General features: G+C 42.1%; 2 protein-coding genes across 2 annotated transcripts; one reads left to right on the top strand and one right to left on the bottom strand.

Annotated features, from left to right (window-relative positions):
- On the bottom strand, positions 865-9755 carry LOC8086014 (probable O-methyltransferase 2). Its single transcript, XM_021461611.1, has 4 exons — positions 8937-9755; positions 7759-8046; positions 2250-2384; positions 865-1470 (listed from the first exon to the last, which is right to left on the bottom strand). Exons 1-4 carry the CDS (start codon positions 9753-9755, stop codon positions 1171-1173), a joined length of 1542 nt encoding a protein of 513 aa, XP_021317286.1. The 3' UTR covers positions 865-1170.
- Positions 10825-12540, top strand: LOC110435268. The gene is made up of 3 exons (XM_021460688.1): positions 10825-10965; positions 11051-11442; positions 12460-12540. Exons 1-3 carry the CDS (start codon positions 10958-10960, stop codon positions 12495-12497), a joined length of 438 nt encoding a protein of 145 aa, XP_021316363.1. The 5' UTR covers positions 10825-10957; the 3' UTR covers positions 12498-12540.

Genomic DNA, 22372 nt, shown 5'->3' with positions numbered 1-22372 from the left:
GTCAAACTCTTTTAACAAAGTTTGTCACCTTAGAACGCCAGTCTTTGTAATAAATTTCTAGAGGTGAACATCTTAAGATGTCAAAAATGGTTATGAACAGAGGCAACAATTCTAAATGTTGGTGCCTAATAATTGATTGTGAGAGCCACGCATCTTAAGATACCCGTGTCATAAAAATGGATTGATCTAAAAGTAGTCTCTTAAGATACCCGTGCCACGCATCTTAAGTGTAGACTAGTTTTTTTTTTCTTTTGAGAAAACATGTGTGTAGCTAGACTAGGTGCTGACATGGTAGATAAAAAAAAGTCCATATAGTACAAGGCCTGTTCATGGCCCAAACCAGTTAGAGGGCATTGCTTTTTGGAAGCCCATTCTATTATTATATACGATTTTTGGCCCATCTCTTTTTATTTAGATATGTATCAAGTTTCTATCCGACCAATTCCACTTCAGTAGCCCATAAATCACTTTGATCGGCCCAACAAATGCAAGATGTTGAGTGGCCAGCTGGTGCCACAATTTATACACTAATTAATGATAGCTTACATTAATTAGAAATACAGAAAAAAGTAACCATCCGGACTAGTAATACTACTAGAAGATCGTATATATGAAATAAAATGTCACAAGTTCATCAATTTTGATTGCATTTCCTGCTTTCTTGCCTTGTACAAAAGAGTAGTCACTATAAATAGAGGGGGTAGGGTAATTTCACATTGTTCTTATAACACGGTGGCCAAGCTCTTCGTGTCCTTTTTTCCCCCTCAGAATAAAGATGTAGTATCAATGGTATAGTGGTGCTATACAATGCTATAGCATGATAAATACGTTGCATACATGTTGTGTTTGTGTATCTCTTAAACATCAGCAAGCAACACACATCAAGTATGTTCTTAATTATTAGATGTACCACAAAGACATCCAAATCAAAAATACCACCATGGAAGCACAAAGAGTGCTCCAGTACATTTCAAAACAAAAAAAACATGGATCTCGAAGTAATAAAGTTGAACATACAGCTCACCTTCTCTGCATATCCATGAGACTATGCATACGAAAACGAGGCGCACTCCATTTATTTTACATTATCGTGACATCACATCGTCCAGCAAATACTGAAGCACATATTTATTAGCATAATGGTCGATATTTATTTAGAGGTGTGCAGCCTTATGGGTAGACTTCGATGACACCACGAGCTCCTATTTTCTTAACAATCTTATAGTCAGAGAAACCAGCTTTAGTAAAGATCTGGCGCCAGTCATTTTCAGTACGCTGCCTGCCTCTGGTATTCACCATCATGAGCATGTCCATCAGCAGCTGTGCTTCATACATTATGGGCCCCATATAAGGCCCAAGAAGTATTTCTATGATGATCACCTTCCCTCCCTCTTCTCTAGAAGGAATTGCCTTCCTGCATTGCTCCAGGATCTTCACACAATCCTCATCGCTCCAGAAGTGGAGTACAAGCTGCAGAACATAATGCCGTATACAAGTTTAATAACAGTTTGTACTAATTTACCCTGTTAAGTTCATTGCTGCAAGTAGCAGGCCATGACATTTAGTGATCTTCTCCACTATAAGTTGTAGAAGGCTATAGCATGCCACAATAGACACTATTTAATAACTAGCGTTTTTAATAGGAAACATGAAAATTTTTAACTAACTACACATAAAGCATTTAGCTAACGAAATTTTCAACAACAAAAATACTTAAAAACATGTACGTGCTCTAGGAGAACATGTCTCCATGCATGTGAATTACTTAACATGCATTAAATCAACGAACATACTCAAGGAAACTATACCAATGTCTATATTAATTCAACACTCAATGTTTAATGGTTTAATAATTATTAGAGAGTTAATATGTAAAGATAGATAGGCATTAATTATACTCCTCTAGAGTAAAAATGAATATTTTCCTTGGCCGGGATTAGCGGTGCTAAACTATTTTGTGGCTAACCCAATTAGCTGTTCTTAACAAAGCTAAAACATCACTAACAGCAATTGGAGAACAATTGACGATATTGTAGAGGTATAACCTTGAAAAGGCTATATAATAGAGCACTAATGAAGTAATGATGCTATAGTGGGCTATTTATAACAATGGTCAATATGTATACAAAAGACGCCGTATGCCACACAAACAAAATTAAATTCCACTTCTAATATATTTTTTTTGGTAATGAAGCATGCATGTGTGTGTGAGAGAGAATTCGCCCCAAATTTTGTCACTCCACTCATACCTTGAGCATCACAGCTTGAGCAGGTGGTATGGTGTGGAACAAATCACCCGTGACAGAGCTAACAGCATCATCAGCTGGTGCTGTCTCAATAACCCTCGGAAGGTTTAGCACAGTGCATTTGATGTCAGGGAAAGCCTTGATGATCGCCGTGGCACTGATGTTTCCCTGTCTACCACAGCAATAAGTCAGTGAGTGAAGACCACTGAAAATATCACTGCACTCCCGTATTATGGTTCCGATTGCCAGATTGTCGTGCGCGGCGACACCTTCTTCCACAATCCTGTCAAGCTCCTCGTCCAGGAGCTTTGTGCTCTCATGGGCGAGGGGGACGCCATGTAAACACTCGAAAGGCGATGGCAGCGGCTCAGGCAGATCCTTCCTGAACCAGTCGGCCAGAGACAGGCCGGCGTCAACGTAGTGCTGGGAGACGGTGGCGAGCACGAAGTACTTCTGGTAGGTGTGGTCCTCGGATTCCACACCTTCTACCAGGAGCCAGGAGAGTGGGTTGAGGCGGTACACGGCCTCCGCCGCCGCTCCATCGCCATTGGCGCCGTCAGAAGCAAAGATACCTGACGTGACCAGCAACCGCATGATCCGGCCTAGGAATGGAAGCTTGGTCTTCGGGAGGGATAGCGCGGTTACCAGGTCTGGCAGTGTGGTAGCTCCTCCTAGGTTGTGTATGGCGGTGGGGATGTGGAGCTCGACCGCGCATTTCAGCGCCATGGACGTGAGGTAGTAGAGGCTGTGGCGCCATAGATCAGCTTGAGCTTGCAGCAGCTCAGCATCCGTGGGGGCTATGGCATGAGAAGACGCGGCCATTGATCTATCCGTGTCGGCTTGTTGCCGTCTGTGTGTGTGTGTGTTGGTTTGCAATGCTCCATGGTTTGCTCTATACCAGGGTTTAAATAGAAATTCAGCTAACAAGCTTCTGATAGGTTTGGTCTAGATAGGTGTAGGTATATCACAGAAGCGAAGACGCCATTAATTTAAGCAACGCGTGAGAAGCAGTTTTGGGTTTGTGGTTGAGTGTATCGCAGAAAATCAGTATACTATGGAACTCGAGGAAGGCAAGTGCCAGTATTGAACTTTTTTTTTATTTGCAGGAATTCAAATCCTTATCTCTATCTTGCTCAGTAAAGAGCAAAATTAATACGGCACATGGAGTTGCCATGCATTCAAGTGTAGTAGCACTGGTTTACTATCTAGCACGTCCATGCATGGTAAAATCAGTGATGTTACTGATGGTGCTATAAATTGTTGGGAAGAAAGGCAAATTCACACCAAGTGAAATGGATGATGTTACAGATATATTCGGTGGATGATTAGCGCATGAAAAGCTACAAGTGAAAATGAAATTAGTTGTTGTCTTTTATAATGTTGTATATATCAAGCAATCAAAAAAGTTGCTATCAAACATGTCCACAATTTAATTTTCTGCATTTTGCCATCTTGTCATAAAAGATGCTCTGATCCTCTGAAATCAATATCTTGAATCATCTGATGATATTTCCAAATCCTTTTCTGTCTAGTGGATTTAATTAACAAAATTATGTTAACTTCTGGCCAGTGATAATATTACAAGTGCACGGACGTAGTTGGGCTAGAAGAGACTCTTATCCTCTGGCATGTTGACGAAGAACCCATCCCTCATCAGGATGAATTGAATTGAAGTTAGCGTATCCTAACACACATTAGGGCCTCGTTTAGTTCTGAAATTTTTTTGGTTTTAGTTATTGTAGTACTTTTGTTTTTATTTGGTAATTATTGTCCAATCATGAACTAACTAGACTCAAAAGATTCATCTCACGATTTACGGGTAAACTGTGCAATTAGTTTTTGGTTTTATTTATATTTAATGCTTCATGCATGTGCCGCAAGATTCGATGTGACGGGGAATCTAAAAACAAATTTGGTTTAGGTGGCCTAGCTATCTAAATGTGTCATTATTATAAAATGCCAGCTACGTCACTGTCAGTTATGTTAGAACTGGCAATAATAGTTCATCACAACTGCTCTTTGTTCTCAAAGAATGTCAATGATAGTACACCATTGCCGGTCAGAGTTATGAACCGACAGTGAAAATAAAGCTAGACCTGAAATTTTCATTCAATCTAGTTTTTATGTCATGACGTCCAGAGCTTATGCACTTGTCACCTCTATCTCCAGGGTCACATGTTATCTACTCAGAGGCGCATGGTACCACATGTGGTGGTGAAGAGGTTGCCAACCTATGATCACTAGTGGTTGGCAACCTATGTATTGTATAGCAGTATATTAATTATGTGCCATTCTAAAAATAGGATCCGTTCATTAGCCTATTTGCACTACTATATATAAATCAAAATATATATATATAAGATATATTCATTGTCATCAATTGAGAACTTCGCTTTTCTTATGTGCCACTGCCTTTAATCTGGTGCATAGTCTGATAGACACTGGTATGCTGATTTTACCCCTTCCTAGCCATTCTTCTTCTCATTCCTTAAATTATTCTTTACATAACCTACATCCTCGTTGGAATGATTTACTGCACAAAAAACAACATGGTACAATTGTCTTTTTCAGCATTGACTAACTCTTGTGAGTCCTCAATGGCACACATGAAGAAAGGAAAAATAGAATCAATAGCGTTAGCCGTTAGAGAGAAACCATAAGATGTAATGGAACATAATGGATGTATATACTCCATCCGTGCTGAATTATTAGTAGTCTGAGCTTTTTTACATATATATATAATTTTTACTTTGCTTCTAGCTAGAAATTCACTTATACCTAGGTCCATAATTTATTCTATAAAAAAAATCAGAATAACTTATAATTCGAAAAAGATCGAGTAAAAAGGCATTGAAGGAAATTTCTAGGTGATACTAGATCAAAACTACGGTATGGATCGCCGTGACCTGGCCTCGCATTACTACAGTGTGCCAGACTGCCGGTGCCCATCTAACAACTCTGTGCAATAATGACCAAGAACGGGTGATCGCCATATGCATACATTTGATCCAGTTGCATGAATGGTCCAACGAAGAGATATGATCCCATAGATGCGACATTTGATGGATGAATTTAGTGACACGCATTAAAATAAGCAAGCAGCCATGCAAATAATTGGTGGTGGATGAATTTATTTTATTACTATTATTACATTATTACACCCGTCAGCCCTGTCGTCATCGGCCTACTAGGGCGAGACGGGAGGCTGCAAATAATTCATGGTCGTCGCATGCAGCGTACTGCAATCAAAATCAAACGGACATGTATGGTGACACCTCAGATGTTAACGAACCCAGCTCAGTTTTTTTTTTTTTTGAGAGAGGAAATAATCCCAGCTCATCAGATGAACGACTTGGGTTGCATGGGCAATCGCTTTACTCAGTGGATTTTCTACCCATTAATAAAATGGGTGGGCTGCTGCCTGCTGGAGCCCACGATCGAGGCCCATCAACCCGTCACTAGACTAGGATACAGGCCCATCAACAGAAGGTCTAGTACATACACTGTCCAAGCCCAAGCAAAGGAAGACCACGAACCGTCTGAAAAAAAGAGATATTATGTGCTATAGTGGGGGATTATTATAAATGAGCATGCAGCCCGGGCCTTGTGGCATGGCATGGAGCCCCTTTTTTGGCCCAGCCCAAGCCGGGGCAGCCAAGCCTCCATCGGGCCCATGCCAAGCGCGATCTGGTCCATAGGCCATGCTTGAGCTGCCATCTCGGCCTGCCGGGCGACACGACACGGCCCGGAGGCACGACCTCAGTGCGATAGCAGGGAGGCTAAGCCTCCACGACATGCCCCACTGTCCAAACTCTAATCTCATTCCCTAGTCGCTCTGCCTCCTAATGCCTCCTCGCAAAGATGCTCACGCTCTCACTCTCGGCTCTCGCCAACTCACCTCGTGTCACACCACAGCCAATCGCCTATTACTATCATCGTCCTGCTCATCTTCGATGATGTCTCCACCACCAGATCTTGGAGATCTCGTCTTGTCCTCCCGTTGTGGATAGGGCTCTTTCTCTCAGTCTCTCTCGCCACACACCCTGCCACTGCCATCGCCTTTCTCATCATCATCTCCTTCTCCGACGACCTCTCCACTGCCGGATCTTACAGATCTCCTCTTGTCTTCCTCCTCTCATACTCACTTCTTCATCGCACCCTCTCTCAAACCGCTTGTTGTCCTCCACCAGTCAATTTTCTTTGTCACCGTCTGTCGGGGAGGTGCTCTTGCCACCATGCGTCTTCCTCTTTGTCTCTCCGGTGCCCAGCTTCGGCTTGTGCAGGTTTGTAACACTAATCCTAATCCTAGATCTTCCTCCCTTCCACATGAACCCTAACCCTAACCATGTTCTCTCTCTGTTCGCAGGTCGTCAGTTGATGCTTGGTGCGCCGAGCTGGTGCCGCACAAGCCATTAAGGTTTGTTTGTGAAATATGTGAAGATCTTGTTGAAGTCCGTGAAATATTTGATATGTGAAAAATCTATAAGATAGTTTGTTAACTTGTTGAAATCTATGAAGACCTTGTGAACTTGTTGAAATTTGAATTAAAGCTGGTGCTTTTTTTATAGCGGGATGCGGGTTAGCCCGTTGCGGTTTTGGACCAATGTTTTTGGGCTAGCAGCGCCCAAAAAACGGCATGTGTGCCATGCCTGGGCCGTCACATAGACACAGTGGACTAGGGCGGCACGGCCCGATGGCACGACGAGCCATACCGTGCCGAGCAGCCGAAATACTCAACTTTAGGGATTATGTACTGCTGATGGGCATGCATGTTCGAATTAGGCAACTCGATTATTCTCAACTTCTGGATACAGTAAAAAATCGGAGCTTATATATACGATATTATGCGAACACATGCACATCCACAATTTCCACATACATGTCCAAGTGGGGGAGGCTCAGATAAGCATGGGATTAATGCATAAACAACTTAGCGTGCACCCTGCATGCATGCGAACTAGCCAACACGTGAATGGACTACTATTCCATTTGAAATACAATTGCTACAAACCAAGCCAAATATAAACTATCCCAAATTTAACCAACTGTATAAAAAATAAAAGTGCAACAACATCTATGACAAACAATACCGAACAAATTAAATAAGAGTATGTATGTGGTATAGTGGTGCCATGCAATGTTATAGCATGATAAATAAGTTGCATATATACATGTTGTGCTTTTATATGACGACATACACATCAAAAAGCATGCAACCACATCAAATATGTTCTAATTAGCGGTACCAAATACATCCAAATCATCATAGCACAATGGAAGCACCAAGACTGCTCCAGTACATTTCAAAACAGAAGCTACATGGATCTCAAAGTAACAAAGCTAAACAGCTCAGCCGCTCTATGTCCACGAAATTCTGTATCAGAAATGAGGCGCTCCATTTATTTTGTTTTACATTACCCTCACATCACACCATCCAGCAAATACTGAACCACACATTTATTTATTAAAATATTGATATTTGGAGGTGTGTGCAGCCTGCTTACGGGTAGACTTCGATGACACTACGAGCTCCTATTTTCTTAACAATCTTATAGTTAGAGAAACCAGCTTTGGTAAAGATCTGGCGCCAGTCATTTTCATTACGCTGCCTGCCTTTGGTATACACCATCATGAGCAAGTCCATCAGGAGCTGGGCTTCGTACATTATTGGCCCAATATAAGGCCCGAGAAGTATTTCTATGATGATCACCTTCCCTCCATCTTCTTTGGAAGGAATTGCTTTCCTGCATTGCTCCAGGATCTTCACACAATCCTCATCGCTCCAGAAGTGTAGTACAAGCTACAGAATATAATGCCGAATTAATACAGGTTTTACAATCCATAATATTTGAATATGTTAATTTTAATACTTTAAATAGCTGGCTATGACATTTAGCGGCATTTTCCTCTATAAGCTATAAAAGCTACAACGGTCTATAGCGGAGGCTATTTAGTTTAGACTTTGTGTATAAAACATGAAGAGAATTATATAAAAGAAATGTTATGAATATAAATACTCAAACACATGTACATGCTTTAGGAACACAAGTCTCCATGTTAATTAGTAGTTAGCATCCATTAAATCAGTTAACATACTCAATATATTTAATGGTTCCATAATTATTTGATGGTTATTAAGTAACGAACATGATGAATAGGCATTGATTATACTCCTCTAGAGTTTTTTGTTTTGAAAGATATACTCCTCTAGAGTAAAGAATCAGTATTGTGTTTTGGCCATGATTAGTGGTGCTAAAATATTTCATGGCTAAGCCAAATATATAGCAGTGCTTAATGGAACTAAAGCAAGTAGCAATAGCGAAATATTTTACAACATTATATCGGTAGACCATTAAAAACCCTATAGCAGAGCACTTACGATGTTTTGTAGCAGGCTATTTGCAGCAATTATCAATTTGTATGCAAAAGATGAGGAAAGGTAAGCTTTTGAACAAAATAAATACAGGGGGTTTTCTACAAATATAAACATAAAAAGATGCTGTATGGATTATTTATGCACCACTGATCAAGGTGTTTTGAATCTAAAAATGCACTTTGAAACCTGATCGACCAAATCGATGCACCATCACAAGACTATATGTATTTTGCTCTTTTTATATATTATAATGAAGCATGCATGTGAGAAAGAATTCACCCTGTTTTTTTATTTTCCCAATTATGCATATATACCTTGAGCATCACAGCCTTGGCAGGTGGGATGGTCTGGAACAAATCACTCGTGACAGAGCTAACAGCATCATCAGCTGGTGCTGCTGTCGTCTCAACAACCCTTGGGAGGTTCAGCACAGTGCATTTCATGTTAGGGAACGCCTTGACGATCGCCGCTGCACTGACGTTTCCTTGCCTACCACAGCAATAAGTAAGCGAGGGTAGGCCACTAAAAATATCACTGCACTCCCGTATTATCGTCCTGATCGCCAGATTGTCGTGTGCCGCGATGCCTTCTTCGACAATCCTGTCAAGCTCTTCATCGAGAAGCTTCGTGCTCTCATGGGCAGGAGGCACACCATGCAAATCCTCGAACGGCGACGGCAATGGCATAGCCAGATCCTTCTTGAACCATTCAGCCAGAGACATGCCGGCTTCGACAAAGTGCCGTGAGCAGGCACCCAGCACAAAGTACTTCTGGTAGGTGTGGTCCTCTGATTCCACACCTTCTACCAGGAGCCAGGAGAGTGGATTCAGACGGTACACGGCCTCCTCCCCATCGCCATTGCTGCCATCGGAGGCGAAGATACCCGATGTGACCAGCAGCCGCATCACGCGGCCGAGGAATGGAAGCTTTGTCTGGGGTAGGGACAGTGTGGTCAGTAGCTCCGGCAGCGAGGTCGAGCCTCCCAGGTTGTGGATGGCGTCCGGGATGTGGAGCTCGACAGCGCACTTGAGCGCCATGGACGTGAGGTAGTAGAGGCTGTGGCGCCATAGATCGGCTTGCGCCTGCAGCAGCTCGGCATCGGTGGGAACTATGGCCTGAGAAGGAGCTGCCATTCTTGGTATCTCTTGGTCACTCAGGGTGTATCTTTATTGCCGTATGTGTGCGTTGGTTTGCTGCTTGTCACACCCGGTTTTAAGGAACAAAACCAGGCTAGCTATATATGTGACCAGAAAGTCCACACATACAACAACAGAAAGGAACAGTATCAGAAACAATGTTATATAGCGAAAACATACTTATAATTAACACTTACATCAAAGTATCGCGGAACGATAACTAATCTTCAGGCTCAATCTTCACAGGGACGGTTGACTGGGGGTAACATATGCCTAGCACTTCTTGTATTCTGAGAACATCCTTAATGATTCCATCACTCTTCTGATCAACTCTTACTAGTAAACTGGAGTGGTGGGAAATAGCAAGAGTGAGCACATATCGTACTCAACAAGTATAACCAGGGGTTCATGAGGGTCAAAAAGCTGACACTGGTTTGACTGCAATTAGCTTTTAATGGTGGATAGCATGTTCATAATTAAGTAGCAAATGTCAAGGTAGCATAAATAATCCATTAATCACATGATCAAGTGTAAGCATAATTAATTCATAGCATAAACAATAATCAAATGAACATAACAACTTAATAAGCTCATCGTCGGCGCAGCAAGAACCCCTAAGGCCGCTCATAACCGTGAGCACGGCTAGTATACTAGTTTTAACACTCTGCAGAGGTTGTACATCTTTACCCATGAGTTATGATTTACCCTTTCGCCCGAGGCCCGTCGACCTCTTAACCCACTACCAAGGAAGGTCGGCAGGGATCACTATGAAGCCTTTCAAAAGTTCGTCTAACATGTTAGGGCCGCAAGGTTTCCTTTGCGCGCAGATATAGATACCCCCTGCCGAATGGCACATTGACGCGCAGCCTATACACATAAGGACAGGGGCTCGCACTATACCCAAAACCTTAAATATCAATTCTGGACTTTCTGGAATTATTTTTATTCACGAAATTAATTAATTCCGAAAATAATAAAATATCTCGTTTTTCCATCAACCCAAAACCCTAACACTATATATATGCCGGCGTAGCCCTCGACGCGCTGAATCCAGAAGTACGCCCCGTTTCGCGAGCCGCCACTCCTATCGTCCTAGATCTAAAGCCGAAGTTTCGAACCTAAAGCTCCGACGAACTTCCGGCGAACTCTTCGGCGAGCTTTTTCGGCCATCCTCGGCCTCCTCCACAGATTCCAAGACCATGACAAGGTTCGTGTCGATCTTTTCTGCACCGTTACCCAATTCGTTTCGTGAGAACGTCACCTCTCACCGTCGTCCTCTTCATCTTCCTCAGTTCCGGTGAGCCCTCCATGGATGGCCGGCGTCCTTCGCTCCTTCATCTCCGGCTGCTGTTGCCTTTCCTCGGACCAGCACCGCCGCCCGTGGACCATGGCCCCACTCCACCGTGCCGCCTCTCCGGTTCCCTGGCCGTGCGCCCCTGCGCAGGGCAGGTGCCGCAATGGCTGCTGCCTGAGTGCAGGCCGAGCAGGGCCATTGTCCTTGGTCGCCAAGGGCCCAGCACCCCTCCACATGACCGCGTGCCGCTGCCGGATGGCCAGGTTGGACCCTCCCTGAGCCCCTCCTCTTTCCCCTGTGCGAGTTGCTGCAGAGCAGAGGCCATGGAGGCCACGTCCAGATGCACATGGAGCAAGGAAGAAGATGCACGTATTTACAGAAGTGCCACCGGTTCGTAATCTTCACTGCTCATTCGTTTTACGTCCTATTTAAATGGTTCAGGTTGCGTTAGATTCGTCGATGTGCTTTACATAATAGTGCCAATGTTTTTCATGTCACATGCTTTTCTATAAATAGTTGTTTATTAAATTAATTAATTAATATAGGTAACTAACTTTATAATTAAAAGTGACGTAGAGTTGTAATTTCGTGTTTATTGCTTTGTGATCAAGGCAACTAAAGCGACATACTAGCAAACTTATTTCCCATGTCTCATGTTTATAAATATAATTAATTTGATTAATGTTTGTTTAGTGTCCTTTCTAATTAATTAAAAGTAATTTAGGTTTATGTTCGATCTTTTTATAATTGCTTGTTAACTTAAATATGTATATGTATTTATTAAATTATAGGTTTCTTAGTTATGATTCATATAAAGTCAATCTAGATGTAATATAATTAATATTTATTTAATATCTTCAATTGAAAGTGATGCAGGTATATAAGCTTGGACTTAATAAAGAATATTAATATGAACAATACCAACATTAATGTCCTTGGAAATATGATCTGCTTGGATAAACCTCAACACATGATGATTTCATTTAGTTGCTCTCATTTTATTTATGCTTTCTTTATTCAGTCCAAACATGTATGTTAAATTCGATTAGATTTTAGATGCTCTCATATGTCAGTTTGTATTTACATATTAGTGTTGAATTGACATAAAAGAAATCTAAATATTTATAAATAAAATAGTTTTAACTTGACTTTTGAAATTAAATATGTTCACATTAATCTGAATTAATAACTTTTACATTATTTTATTTACTTAAATAAATTAAATGTTTAAGCTTCTCTTTTATAGTATAAAAGTATCGTTAATCATTGGTTCCGTTTCGGTGTTTGTAGTGATCTTGTAGCGTTGATTCTCTTTTAGTATGCTCTTTTGTCTTGTATGGTGTATTGTTCTTAGTGTTCTATTTGTTGCTTGTATGTTTGCCTATGTGTGGTGCTTGATATGAATAGACAAGAACTGTCCGTGGACGTGGAAGATTAGAAGATGATGACCAAAAGCTGATGGTGTGAGAATTGAGCAAGTCTTTAAGGCAAGTATAACTTGGGATTATTCTTGCTACCTATTCACTTATAATTACACATATATATCATATGCATGCTATCATCTTGTCGACCTTAGCAAAATCATAGATGATTGTTACCTGGATTCCTTGCTACCTACTTGATATGCATTTGGTGTAGATGTGCTAGTGCTTGATATAATCCATGATCTTGTAAGATGATTAATAGCTATGCAATGAACGTTAAAAGATGACAAATAACTATATGAGATCTTGTCTGTAAGTGATCACCGGGACAACAGTGCAACCATGAGGGCTATAATGGCTCTGGCTTTAGCTCAGTATGAAGAACTTTTCTAGCTTGTTAGAGGTTACCCGAAAGGGCGGAGGGGCTGAACCGTTTTGGGTATAGTGCGAGCCCCTGTCCCTATGTGTATAGGCTGCGCGTCATTGTGCCATTTGGAAGGGAGGTATCTATATCTGCGCGCAAAGGAAACCTTGCGGCCCTAACATGTTAGACGAACTTTTGAAAGGCTTCATAGTGATCCCTGCCGACCTCCCTAGGAAGGGGGTTAAAAGACTGGCTACCTCGGGCGAAAGGGTAAATCATGACTCATGGGTAAAGATGTACAACCTCTGCAGAGTGTAAAACTGGTATACTAGCCGTGCTCACGGTTATGAGCGGCCTTGGGGGTTCTTGCTACGCCGACGATGAGCTTATTAAGTTGTTATGTTCATTTGATTATCGTTTATGCTATGGATTAATTATGCTTACACTTGATCATGTGATTATTGGATTATTTATACTACCTTGACATTTGCTATTAATTATGAACATGCTATCCACTATTAAAAGCTAAATGCAGTCAAACCAGTGTCAGCTATTTGAGCCTCATGAACCCCTGGTTATACTTGTTGAGTACGATATGTGCTCACTCTTGCTATTTCCCACCACTCCAGTTTATTAGTAAGAGTTATCAGAGGAGCGAAGGAGTTACGAAGGACGTTCTCAGGATACAAGAAGTGCTAGGCATATGTTACCCCCAGTCAACCGTCCCTGTGAAGATTGAGCCTGAAGATTAGTTATCGTTCCGCGATACTCTGATGTAAGTGTTAATTATAAGTATGTTTTCGCTATATAACATTGTTTCTGATACTGTTCCTTTCTGTTGTTGTATGTGTGGACTTTCTGGGTACACATATAGCTAGCCTGGTTTTGTTCCTTAAAACCGGGTGTGACACTGCTCCAAGGTTTGTTCCGAACTAGGGTTTAAATAGCTGCTGACTGAGCAATCCCGTTGGTCTAAGTAGGTAGTTGAGTGTTATACTGTTATCACAGAAAATCAGACAGCATTAGTTTAATGATCACGTGGGGGGAAAAGTTTGACTTGGTGATTGCGTGTATTGCAGAAATCTGTAAACTATGGAGCGCGTGGAAGGCAAGATGGTGTCAGTTTTAAATATTTTTTTATATTTTTCTACAGTAACGACAAAAATTACGGTGCATGTTGAATTGTAGGTCACCTTGGTTTGTTTGAATACATAGTTTTTGCAATACATTTAAATATAGAATCAGTGGCCGATATAAGCCTAGGGCCAGTATGGCCATGGCCCTAGGTGTTGGAAAAAACACTAAAGTAATCCTTTTGATTTTTCTAGCTAAATCTATATATTAGCATTAATTTTGTTTATTAGCATATGATCCGATATTGGAGGTTCAAAGTATTGGTGAAAGTTTTCCAGCTCTACCACTTTTGGCGACCCAGACGATGGTCAGTGGTGAGATGCCGAGGTACTGGCAAGACGGCTGCATGGAGTCCAGTGCGAAAAAGCTGACCTCCTGCCCTCGACACCCTAAACATGCAAGGAGAAACAAAACAACACTCCTCCCCTCTTGCTCCATCCCCACCACTGTGAATTTCAAGACGAAGTAGCCTCGGCCCTTAGTGATCCTGTACCCGTGCGTCTCGAACATCCTGGTCTTGTCCGCAGTGCCTCGCGCAGGACAAAGAGCATGGACTCAAACCGGTTCAATCTTATGTTGTGGACTATCTGGAAGACAAGGAATACACTTATATTTAATAATGTTGGCCCCTCCAGTCTTTAAAAAAAGCAGAAATATAAATAATACAAGTAAAACTATATTGTTATTACATATATAAAATACTATCTATGTGTGTTGCGTCTATAAATAAGAATCAAACTATCTATCTAATGCTAACTAACTATGTATCTTACTATATAACTAAATTTACTAACTAGATTTATCTAACTAAATTATATAACTAAATTGTCACCAAACTATATAACTAAGGTAAATAACTAGGGTATATGTTAGATAGTATTCTTCTACAAATATTATATAAATGATTCTAAATTACGTAACTAATAAAAAATTATCTCAATTAATATTACCATAAATTATAGCCAGATGAATTATCTCAATTAATAAACAACTTACAAAACTAACTATAATATCTAAAAAATAATAACTAAAAAATAAGAATATTTTTACAATGGTTCGAGAGGCGATGAAAAGCGATTAATGCATGAAACGATGTTCTGTATCTTAAGGTTTTGAGAGTGCACAAAGACAGAAACAACTTGAATGCAAATCTTCCCGTTATTATAGGGTTTTTGAAGGCACGCAGATGCATATGTCTACGTACTTCATTACTCGACTCGAAACATGGTTGTCACGAACTCTATATATGCATGCTGTAGCCCCGCACCAGGACTTGACACACCTGAGTTAAGTAAAATGAAACACTGGACTCACAAGCCGATGCGAATTTCTCCATATGAATACAGATTATTAGGATGCTCTGGATGGTCACTTCACTGGCTTTGATTATATAATTAAATTGATGGATTACTGATAAATTTAATTATATGGTTCTGCCTGGATTTATCAGTAATCCATCAAGTTAACGGTGGCCTCCTTGCTTGTCGGATAGGGAGGCTGCTGCCGAGACCTCCTCGTCGGTTATCTCATTCTCCTCTTCTGTGCCAGATAGTGAATTAGCAAGTAAGTTCTACTAGCTAGCAAACTTTCGCTAACTTTTAGCCTTTTTATTGTCGTGGTCGTGTATATATATATATATATATATATATATATATATATATATATATATATATATATATATATATATATATATATATATCGTACAGTGGTGTTTAAGACAAGAAGGGGGAAACAATCTATGTGCATATTACGTGTGCAAATTCATGATGGCACAAGTCAATCAAACACCCACAGAGATGCTCAGAGTACGTTACATGTCTCTTTTCATTATCTCCTGAATTATATTGAATAACTTAGATAACTAATACCTTTTTTATTTATTTCAAATTAAAGACGGAATGGTTGAGGGAAAAGATCCTACAAAAAGACCGAATCAAAGCTATCCAAGAGACGATAGCAAGATTTCTCCGCGAGCAAGTGATCAATCCAAACGGCGAGTTTCACTTCAACGGCAACAAAACTCTTATTCCAAACAACGATGATCATTTGTATCGTTTGTAGACATTGGGAGAAAAAACTTTATGTATATATGTGTTACGAATTTTGTACATATAAAACTATATATATATATAAAGCTTTTTACATATCTATTTAATTTTTGATGTGGCCTATTCATTTTATTATAGGCAAAGCTTAATTATTAAGCTAAGCCTATAATTTTCATTTATATATGCTTAATATGCGTGTAATATAAATATATTATTGTATCAGCAAAAACATGTATTGAAAACCTATTATTATATATTATATACAAACAATAAACAGAACCGAAGAAGTGAACAAAAAAAAAGAAACCCTTTAACACCGGTTGGTAATACCAACCGGTGTTAAAGGGTCCTTACCCGAACCGGGACTAAAGGGTGGACCTTTAGTCTCGGAAGGACAGCACCGGCTCGGGAACCGGGGCAACAGGCCCTTCCCGACCGGTGCTAATGCCCGAACGTGTGGCAGTGTAATATACATGCATGCATGATCTAACTTTGGTATTTGATGAAATAATGTGACATGTGGATGAGACATAAAGTAGGTGCGGGTTGGGGTAGGAGCTTGACCTAGCACCGAAGCCGAAGGCGCTTGGTCCGGTGCTGGCCCAGAATTCGCGCGTCACGCCGCCGGCCGCAGATCCGCTGTTGTGGCTCCGGTTGAAGCCAGCCTCGTCACCTTCGAAGCCTCGGCTGCCATGGCCGGCCATGGTTGGCAAGAAAAACGCAACGAAAGTAGAGGAGACGGATGGATCTAGAGGGGGAGACCTAAGCTGTGTGCAGCAGTGACGGGAGGGAGGAGAGCACGGCGGCGGCCGAGGGAAGGAACGGGAGGGAGGAGAGCGTCGCGGCGGCCGGTGTGCGCTGCGGGTGGGCGAGAATGCGGATAGGGTTAGGGTTTCACGCGGCCGCCGTGTATAAGTACGCCCGCGCCGTGGAAGTTTGGGCTGGGGAGCCGCCATTTCGGCCTGCGAAATTGGCCCAAAATATTTCGGGCCCGTTTACTTCCAAAAGGCCAAATTGCAAATTTTTTTGCATTTCGGCCCAAAATTTCGGAAAGTAAACAAGGCACCACTCCGTTGAGGCAGGTCTAGTTTCAATGTACTCAAAAAATTGAAGATCCAGATGCTGGAGTTCCTGCAGATTGCCTAGTGACTTCAAAATAAGGCCTTGTTTAGTTCCCAAAATTTTTTACAAAATTTTCCAGATTCCCCATCACATCGAATCTTTAGACGTATGCATGGAGTATTAAATATAGACGAAAATAAAATCTAATTACACAGTTTGGTCGAAATTGACGAGACAAATCTTTTGAGCCTAATTAGTCCATGATTGGACAATATTTGTCAAATATAAACGAAAGTGCTACAGTGTCGATTTCCCAAAATTTTTTGGAACTAAACAAGCCCTAAGGCCTAAGTATATCTAAACCAAAACAGCTTCCCAAAACGCGCACTTACCTACTACATTTACCATGAGTTTGGCGATCAAGACGGCTAACGTTAACTTGGGGTAATATCTAAACCAAAACGGCTAACGTTAACTGTAGTGCGTAAGCGCGCGTATGCCTAGCATGTGTTGGAGTACTCTAGTTTAGGCTTCACGAGACGAGTAGTGTGGACGGTGTGTACTCACGTGGCCGGCAACATGCACACATCTCCACGTATTGGGTGGTTTGATGGTTAATCGTATACTAGTACACAAGAGCTCAAAGCTGTTGGTGGCAAAATCTTTCCACAGCCGGTTTTAGTTACCATGCGTCTATGTTTTTACAGTACGGCAAGAGATAACAGCTGCCTGTGTTAATGGTATAATACAGGCGGTTAATGTAACAAAACTACCTGTGTAAATCCTCCATTTACACAGACGGAACCGCCGGTGAAAATGCATTACCACATGGGATTCACTTAACTGAACGTTCCATATGTATGGTTAAACTATTCGGTGGTTAAACAGTAGGTACAACATAATAAAATATATATTATCCATACAGTAATATGATGACACATCACATCTGAAGGACTGGAAACGGTGACCAGAGGGGAAGTGAATGAAAGCCTCAAATTTCTTCCAAAATATTTGGTGGCTGTCCTAAAATCACTCCAAACACAAACAAAATTTCCGAAGTAAAAATACCTAGGCCAACCCATGAAGAGAGTACAAAAAGAATCCTTAGAAAGGTAGAAACCCAATGCAGACGGATTGCGATTTGGAACTCAAACGATCAAAATGCGCACAAAATTAGAGGTGGTGGACTGTCCGCTATAGTACTTGGACTGTCCGTTACAGTACCGCGGACTGACCGCAGTTCAAAGATTAGAAACGCAAACTTGCTGGACTGGTTCTGAGTCTTGGCGAAAAATGAATAGCGGACTGTTTGTAAAAAAATCTCGGACTGTCCGCAGTTCAAAAACCCAGAAACACCTGAAACCACGCTGAACTATCCCTGACACCCGGACTGTCCGCGGTTCATTGGCGGATTGTCCGCAAATCACGAATCAGGAAGAACACAGAGTTCCGAAAATCGCCTCCAACCAAAAATCCGATTGATGGGCTATTAAATCAAAACCAATTGCCACAAAATTTTAACCACATGGTCACAAGGCAATAGGTGAGCTACCTCTAGGAGATCATCGCCCAGTTTGAAGCCAATCAACGGGAAATCAAAAGGAAAGGGAAAAGGGGTGTTTCTTGAAACCTAACCACGAGATCGACCCGTTCTACGTGAGGAATTAGTTGATTTTCTTCGGTGGAAAGGCTCAACTTACGTCATAGCTCAAGCCAACGCAAAAAGAATGAATCAAATCTGTCTCAAAACAGCGAATCGAGGCTAGAACGAGAAGGGAAAAACAAGAACGCAAAGAACACAAATGCGAAGAACACAATAAACTCACAAATCGAATCCCGGAGGACATGAGGTGGTTAAGGCCTCCATTCCCGCAACAAATCTTTGTGCTTACACAAATTTTTTGATTTGTAGACCTCTCTCTCACATAGAAGACTAGGAGAGGGGGAAAACCTAGAAAGGATGACAGGAAATGAAAATGGAGATAAGGTGGTTTGGGGGCAGCCACCTCTTATTTAGAGGCCTATTACATATTTCCCAAATGCCCCTAGATATTTTTGAGTAAAATAGCTAGCTAGAGATATTTTTGAGTAAAATAGCTAGCCAGAAGGGCATTCTAGTCCAACTCGACATGACCTAGATCCGACGGCCACTGTGCCCTTCATGAGGTAGCTTAGCCTTAATGCTAAGTCCTCGATGCCGCCACGTGTCGTCCGTTCCTTGGAACCTCCGCCCGGGTTTTGAGGCCTAAACCCGCGAAACCCACCGCGAGTAGCATACTCCATACGCATCCCCGCTGCTCGACACGTGCCACCGTCATCCTCGACATGTCCCAGATGTCAGCCACTGCGACTGGTCACCCGGCCTCCTCCGTCAGTCAATGTCTCGCATCCGCCCTTCGCCGCTCTAGGTCAATCGGCACGACACGTCTCTACTTGACCTTCTCCTCATCGTCGACCATCGCCTCTGAGCTCCACACCTGAACACCACAAGCCAAAAGACATGTCGCACACATAGCTTTCGCCATGGTAATGTTAGTCACCAACTCAACCAATTTATGGATCACGTTGACAATCACTCATCATAAAACGAATCACAAGGGTACTTCTCGACTTTGTGTTCACAACATCATATTGTAGTCACTGGTGGCGGGGTACTGGACAGTACTGCTATGATACCCCAACTTCAATGGACTGTTGGTAAGTGCTCTTTGATATCAGTGTGTTACCTATTGGTGTTTACAATGCTATTGTCGGCTACCTTTGGCCCAATGCAGATTCATTGGCACGACAAGTGGTTGCTCATTTCGTACCAATAGCGAAGATAGTGCCAGCAACAACCGGTCCTAAACCGGTGAAGTTAGGGTCGTCGTGTCAGTGCAATTCCTATTCTGTGTTTGTGAGCTGTAAGCCAGAAGGAAACTGTGATGCTAAGTCAGATGGTGGTAACTTAGTTCGGTTTAGGTCCCATGATGTAAGGGATGGAGACCGTCATGTACCATGTGATGTCCGTTGAAGTAGATCAATGAAATCAAAGTTGCTAGCCACCGATTTGTCTCTGCTGTTAACTGTTTCTTCCAATGAATGACAACAGTCTAAAAATTTTTAACTGGAATGTACGGGGTCTCAACAGTGTTGTGAGAAGGGAGGCTGTTAAGCTGATGATACAACAGGCCAACCCAACAATTATATGCTTGCAAGAAACAAAATTGAACAGTGTTGATGGCCGGCTTGCAATGGAACTCTTGGGGCCTAGATTCAATAATCATTTGGCTTTCATACCTGCGGATGAAACAAGGGGTGGTGTGCTGATAGCCTAGGATCAAGTTTTTATTGTTGGACAACCCGTGGACAGAAAACTTTACTGTTTATCCGTGAAGATGACGCTTAAGTTGCAAAACAATTCCTTCATAATTACCTCCGTATATGGGCCAGCCTCCAACAACAGCGCTGACAAAGATGTTTTCCTGGCTGAGCTGATTGACTCCCAAACAGCTTCTAACGCCCCTTGGCTATGCCTAGGGGATTTCAACCTGATCCTGGAGGCACGAGATAAAAACAACAATAACCTGAACCGATGTCAGATGAGGAAATTTAGGCAAGCCCTCGATGCCAGTGAACTGATGGAAATAAACTTGCAAAATAGACGATACACCTGGAGTAACGGACAGCGCAACCCAACCCTGGTACATCTTGATAGAGTTTTCTGCAACAAGGAATGGGATGATATCTTCTCAGGATACGGTTTACATGCCCTGTCCAGTTCACTCTCAGATCACTCCCCCATCTTCCTCTGCAAGCAAGTACAGCCATACCAAATGGCAACTTTCAAATTTGAATCCTTTTGGACACGAGTGCCGGGGTTCACTGAGGTGGTACACGAAGCCTGGTCAAGACCAACTAGAGGATCCTCCCCGATTATGATTCTCCATAACAGACTGGAAAACACTCGCAATGCCTTAAGGACTTGGAGGAAAGACTTATTCAGTGAGGCCCGCCTACAATTGCACATGGCAAACGAGGTGATCAAAAGACTAGACAAGGCTCAGGAGTCAAGAACGTTGTCATATGCAGAGTTCGAACTGCACAAGGACCTCAAGCAGCATGTTTTAGGTTGGGCAGCCAAAGAAAGATCAAGGCGGCGACAATGCTCCCGCCTTCTAAACTTAAAGGAAGGGGATGCTTGTACAAAATTTTTCCATCAAAAAGCAAAGGGTCGCCGAAAGAGGAACCTGATATCTTTCCTTAAAAATGACAGTGGTGAGCTGGTGTGGGAGCACAAAGAAAAAGAAAACATCATCCACGCCCACTTCAAAGGAATTATTGGCACAAGACTAGGCAGGCGCTGCATGCTGGACTGGGAAAGCCTCAACCTAAGTGCCATCGATGGTTCAGCGCTGGATCAACCTTTCACACTAGAAGAAATAAAGTGCACCATTGACAACCTACCGGCAGAGAAAGCGCCAGGACCGGATGGCTTCACCGGAATTTTTTACAAATCCTGCTGGAACGTTATTAAGCATGACTTACTGGCTGCAATGCAAAGCTTCTACAGTCTGAGAGCTGGACCATTAGAAAAGCTAAATGGGGCTAACATTGTACTCATCCCAAAGACTGACTTGGCACAAGAACCAAAGGAATTTAGACCACTAAGTCTGATAAACTCCTTCGGGAAGCTTATCACAAAAACACTTGCTATCAGGCTATCACTTCATATAAACAGTCTGATCTCAAACTCCCAGAGTGCCTTTATAAAACATAGATGCATACATGACAATTTCCTGTTTGTCAGGAATCTGGCAAGAGCATACCACCGAAAAAAGACTCCAGCCCTCCTTTTTAAGTTAGATATTTCAAAGGCTTTTGACACAGTATCCTGGGATTACATGCTAGAGCTTTTGAGCCAAAGAGGTTTTAGTGCCAGATGGCGGGACTGGCTGACTCTCCTGTTCAAAACCTCAAGCTCATCTATCCTTTTAAATGGAACAGTGGGGGCAAAGATTGTGCATGCTAGGGGACTTCGACAAGGTGACCCTCTATCTCCATATCTCTTCATATTAGCGATTGATGCCTTGCAAAGGATACTGGACTTGGCAACCTTCAACGGCACCCTATCCCCCCTGAGGGGCAGGAATGCAAGACTTCGCTTGTCCCTTTATGCCGATGATGCTGTGATCTTCACTAACCCCATACAATCGGAGGTCCAGGCGCTTTTTGCAATCCTGGGTAATTTTGGGGAGGCAACGGGCCTAAAACTAAACTTGGAAAAATGCACAGTAGCGCCAATTCGA

The sequence above is a fragment of the Sorghum bicolor genome, chromosome 5, assembly GCF_000003195.3.
Source record: "Sorghum bicolor cultivar BTx623 chromosome 5, Sorghum_bicolor_NCBIv3, whole genome shotgun sequence".
NCBI lineage: Eukaryota > Viridiplantae > Streptophyta > Magnoliopsida > Poales > Poaceae > Sorghum > Sorghum bicolor.
Note: the sequence above shows the minus strand (reverse complement) of the source record. Positions and strands in the feature narration are given on the sequence as shown.

Excerpts from the sequence above, each read along its gene's own strand:
- LOC8086014 (XM_021461611.1), bottom strand. The coding sequence starts at position 9,755 with ATGGCAGCTCCTTCTCAGGCCATAGTTCCCACCGATGCCGAGCTGCTG. Across the intron at positions 8,047-8,936 it reads CCAAGGCTGTGATGCTCAAG|CTTGTACTACACTTCTGGAG; the intron begins GTATATATGCAT and ends TATATTCTGTAG. Across the intron at positions 1,471-2,249 it reads CTCAAGCTGTGATGCTCAAG|CTTGTACTCCACTTCTGGAG; the intron begins GTATGAGTGGAG and ends TATGTTCTGCAG.
- LOC110435268 (XM_021460688.1), top strand. Across the intron at positions 11,443-12,459 it reads TATTTACAGAAGTGCCACCG|ACAAGAACTGTCCGTGGACG; the intron begins GTTCGTAATCTT and ends TGATATGAATAG.